This window comes from Aethalodelphis obliquidens, unplaced genomic scaffold (assembly GCF_003676395.1).
Source record: "Aethalodelphis obliquidens isolate GAN/ISIS:26980383/991018 unplaced genomic scaffold, ASM367639v1 scaffold4, whole genome shotgun sequence".
Classification (NCBI taxonomy): Eukaryota; Metazoa; Chordata; class Mammalia; order Artiodactyla; family Delphinidae; genus Aethalodelphis; species Aethalodelphis obliquidens.
The window spans coordinates 16,789,855-16,794,967 of NW_020837948.1; the positions used below are offsets into that span (position 1 = coordinate 16,789,855).

General features: G+C 37.8%; 1 protein-coding gene across 1 annotated transcript in view; it reads right to left on the reverse strand.

The window, feature by feature from the left end:
* Nucleotides 1-610: 610 nt before the first annotated feature.
* The window catches only part of SNCAIP (synuclein alpha interacting protein), a 74,620-nt gene continuing 70,117 nt past the window's right edge, over nucleotides 611-5,113 (reverse strand). Inside the window, exon 10 of the mRNA XM_027099334.1 lies at nucleotides 611-1,331. Coding sequence (XP_026955135.1) covers nucleotides 1,326-1,331 — 6 coding nt within the window. The 3' untranslated portion in view covers nucleotides 611-1,325. The remainder of the gene's footprint in view (nucleotides 1,332-5,113) is intronic.

Genomic DNA, 5,113 nt, shown 5'->3' on the forward strand with positions numbered 1-5,113 from the left:
GAAGTAATAATACCTACAAATAAGCATGGCTGGTACATAAAAGGCACTTTAATATTAGCTCCTTCGTCTATACGTCACTGCATCTCATCAAGCCTAAGTTTGTCAAATGATCCACCTATGCAAGATCGCCTCCTAATTCAGTACCTTGGCCTATTTGGTCCACCAGGATACAGAATGGCCCACGTTTGACTGCAGTAACATTGCTAGTAACTGTTAATAGCATACACTGCTCCCTCCTACTGATAAGAATACATTCTACTTTCAAACTAAAATTTGACAGGTCTCTTACAGGCCATGGCAACCCTTTGAAAATAAAACTCTTGAAGTTGCAACAGAAATATATGTTTACGTGATAGGACAAAACCATCTGGAACTTACTCTTACATGGATTCAAAGAGCTGCATCAACAATAGAGCTGTTATGAACTCAGGCTCCACACTGTCTCCTAAAGGAATTAGACAGGCCTCATCATGTGTTAGAGGCAGAAAAAAGTGACCCAGGAAAGGGGCTAAATCCTTAGCTGTCATTAGTATTTTCTCATGTCAACACTGCGATCTGAGAAGACAGAAGGAACTGACTGACTTTATATACTTGTCTGATCCTCTAGCACTTAGTGGAAACGAGAATGTTTTATTTGACCCCTATGGGAAAGCAGCTCAACTGGGCAGTTTGTTCCTGAAATAAAATATCAGCCGTCAAAATACTCTTAAAGCCCCTTAGAAATTAGAACATCACAGATTTATTAGAAGTTAAGTGCCCCAAACTTATAGGTGGCTGTTAACATTGTTTTATTTCCTTTATACAAAAAGTAGAAATGACAGAAAAAAACACTCTTAACAGAAAACAATAGCACTGACCTGGTCTCATTGAGAAGCTGAGCCCAAACTGCCCATGTTATGGGGAAAGGGAAGTTCAACCAACATCAGCAAACACCCATGCAGTTGATGAAACACAAAACGGTGACACTGGCTTGGTGAATGTCCTGTGGGGAGGTTGAATCAATCTTAAAAAACATACATTTGCCCAACCATGCTTTTAAACAGCATCTCTTTAAAAACAAGTTATATATACAAATATCACTCAAAAATGTGTCTTATATACTCTAGTGCTATAAATTTAAGGCATCCCGATAGTCTATTCTTCTGCTGGTGAGGCACTGTTCTCATGATTCTATTTCCACAGAGGACAGTCCAGACATTTCCAATGGTATCCAAAGGGCAGCAATGAGAGATAATAAAAAAGTGATTTATAGGAAGAATTCTTTTGACTCTAGCTCAGCGACGTGCTTTATGCTGTAGGATTTCTTCATTTTTCTATTGATGTCATTATGCCTAAGCGGAAGAAAAACCATAGGCCAAAATTAGATTAAAACTATGGTCAAGTTACAATACAACGCCACTAAACAGCTCACCAAAAATGGAAATTATCCTCACACAAACCACACTGAAGAATACTTCATTCCAGTAATCAAGTTATTCTCTTTTCATATAAACCACTCTTTAAACAATAAATAGTAATAACATACTTATTAATAAGTATGTTTTTACTTAATAACATACTTTGTGGACACTTTTAAATTTGGCCCTGGAAGTAATTTCTCAATTATGCTGATTGGAAACCAGGCAAAATTCTACAGTCAAGTGAATTTTATCAGAGTCAAACAAAATAGGAAGCATAGTACTGCTGGTTGAGTGGAAACAAGAGATTTTTATATTTTATTCACTGGATTCACTGGTGACGCCTTTTATTCTCCAGTAAGCTTGAGTGTTAGTCATTTAAAGGAAATGCTTTTTCTTTGGGTGTGTGATTACTGAGTAGTAGCATGTTGGATGACCACAGTAGGTAAATCTATGGGAAAAAGAAGAATCTAGGGAAAAATAATGCTGTTTTCCCCTCAATACTTGATACCTCATAAGCCTATGGAAAGAAGTACCAGCTCAAGCTTGGGAACAGTTTTAGTTTTGCTTTTTAAGTGAATTTCCCTCTGGGTAGAAGCATTCATTTTCATGAGATATTAGTCCCATTCTGAGTATAAAATCTTCCAGGGAGGAGTTATCTTCTGAGTTTGAGCAAGACTACATATTACTAAATTCCTTCTTGTTGCTATACCAGACAAAAACAAACTATTTCTGGGAATGGTACTCGCTCACGTGAAGACACATTTGGATGGAGAACCCCAAGTGGCTTGGGGTTTTTATGGCCTCAAAATCGTACTTGCTTACAAAGACCATGTAGTCTATTAATTCTTATTTTTATTTATTCATCTGAATAGAACTTCAGAGAGTTGTTCATGAGCAAGGAAGGGAAGAGGGTGGAAGAAAAACCTGGTTGGTTAAAAAATGTTTTAGGAACTTCCAATTAAGCACGATGGATTAAAAACATAGATTTATCATCTCTTTCTTACAAAACAACACTGAAATGAAAGTAAAGAAATAAAAAAGCATCAACCTAAATGAATAGAGGGAAATGAGAGAGGAGATGATAACACACAAAATGCCAATAATATTTCAGAAACAGAAGGATGGATCGATATGTGGAACTGACTTAGCAGAGCAGGCAGGAAAAGCAGAAATCTAAGCCTATAGTCAGGGAAGCCAGGAAACTGATGTGCACTGCATGACTCGGGAACTAGAAGTACCATGAATTTCTGAAAGTGACAGTGGGTGCTGTGTGAGTGCTGAAAATGGGAAGATTATTTGAAACTTTTTGGAAGTAGCAGTTCATACCCCAGATTACCTTCCTGACCCAGTGCAGCCAGGTGACTGTCCCTTTCCCAATGAGAAGAAAGACTGGAGGTTACAGTTTGCAACGCATGGACCAGAGAGACTCTGATTTCAGCTAAAGGGGCTGGAAACCATGGGATTAAGTGAGAGTCCCTATAGAACACAATTATTAACACATCTCCTGCTAGTTTGACCTACAGATTCCTGGCAATCAGGTTAATAGGCCCTAGAAGGAGACTGGAGTTTCCTTATCTTGAGAAATCAACTGCCAAAAGAAAAGTCCTACAAATACTGACAATTAGTCAGTTTCCCAACAAAAGAGCCTAGTACTTAACCAGTCTGTGTGAAGAAACATCTACCAGTCAACAAGCCTCACCCATAAAGCCAGAGCTTCTAATTGAGCTTTAGTGTCTTGTTTCTAAATATGAATGAGTCAGGGATCACCAGACTTTTGAGGGAAGTGCTACTATGACAGACAAAAACCAAAATAAACAGAAACAGAATTCAAAGTGAATAGAGGTAATATAGGGAGGTGATGAGAACTTCAAAAAATTGTAACAAGAAGAAAAGAAAAACCAGGGAAAATGTTTGCAATTCATAACACAAAGGTCAGTTTTTATAATGTAATATATAAAGAGCTGCTACAAATTAACAAGAGACCAGACTCTCAATAAAAATGTAGAAAGGATTAAAAATAGTATGTTCAGGGCTTCCCTGGTGGCGCAGTGGTTGAGAATCTGCCTGCCAATGCAGGAGACACGGGTTCGAGCCCTGGTCTGGGAAGATCCCACATGCTGCGGAGCAACTAGAGCCCATGTGCCACAACTACTGAGCCTGCGCGTCTAGAGCCTGTGCTCTGCAACAAGAGAGGCTGCGATAGTGAGAGGCCCGCGCACCGCAATGAAGAGTGGCCCCTGCTCGCCGCAACTAGAGAAAGCCCTTGCACAGAAATGAAGACCCAACACAGCCAAAAATAAATAAATTCATTAATTAAAAAAAAATTAGTACATTCATACAGTGAAATAATATGTAGCTATGTAAAAGAATAAAGAAGCTCTCTCTATACTAATACATAAAGACCTCCAATGTGTTAGGTGGAAAAAAGCAAGAAGACAGACTGTGTGTACAGTATGCCACCTTTATTGTAAAAAGGAAGAAAGATAAAAATATACACTTGTATTTGATTGTAGAATTTAAATAAATTCTGCATATATAATGCCATGAAAAAGGAACAAAGAGAAAACCAACAAAGTCCTATTAGAAATTAACACTATAATAGCCGAAATAAAAAATTAGAAAGGTTGGAAGGTAAAGTTCAGTAAATATTCTGGAAAGAACTTTTAGAGAAAGCCAAAGTATGGATAAGTACAGAAGAATGGTTAGAAAATAGTTAGAAAAGTAGAAAAAAATAGTTAGAAAAGGATTAGTCCAATGTGTTGAACATTAGAACAATAGTATTTCCAGAAAAGTGAACAGAGAAATTGGAGGGGATAAAATTTTCAAAGATATTGTACCAAACACTTCCCAGAATTGAAGTGTGTACGTTTCCAGATTTAAAAAGCGGGCTGAGTGCCCACACGCCAGGAATGAGAATGGAATCATGGCAAAATATCATGAAATCAAAACAGTGGGGATAAAGAGAAAATCGTAAAAGCTTTCAAGGGATTTGCAATTACAGAGGAATTGAGCTTCCTGACAGACACATTGAGGAAAATGAAATAATATGTTCAAGATTCTAAGGGAAAATAGTTTCCTACCCAGAATTCTATACCCAGCCAAATATTCGTAATCCATATGAGGGCAAACCAAAGATATTTCAGCCAGGCAAGGCCTCAAAAATTTTAGGACCCCCTTCACCTCCATAGGATGGGAAGATATATTTACCAAAGTAAGAGAATAAACCAAAAAAAGAGGAAACAATAGATTCAGGAAATAGGGCTCTACACAAGAGAGAAGCAAAAGGAATTCCCAGAATGATGTATGTGGGAAACTGCAGATGACAGCTGTGTGGCGCTGCCAGACAGTCGCAGTACAGACTTGGGTAAGAGGAAAGATGGTGTCTCTGTGAACAGACTGAAACACGAGAGGTACCTGATTTGTCTGAATGCACCAAAAGAAGGGTTCTGTCTCCAGCAGAGTGTTTGGAAATAAACTGTAAACTTAAAAATCAAATTATTTCCAAGGAAACCATAAAGTTACATGAATAAGGAAATGTAACAATAGTATGCTGCATGGATCCACTGTGATTAATATTTAGATAGTCATAATAATAATAAACACCAAATACTAATTTATAACCCCCAAAAGTGATACAACTATATTGATGGTGGGAAGACGAAGCAGGTGTGTGTGTGTGTGTGTGTGTGTGTGTGTGTGTGTGTGTGTGTGTG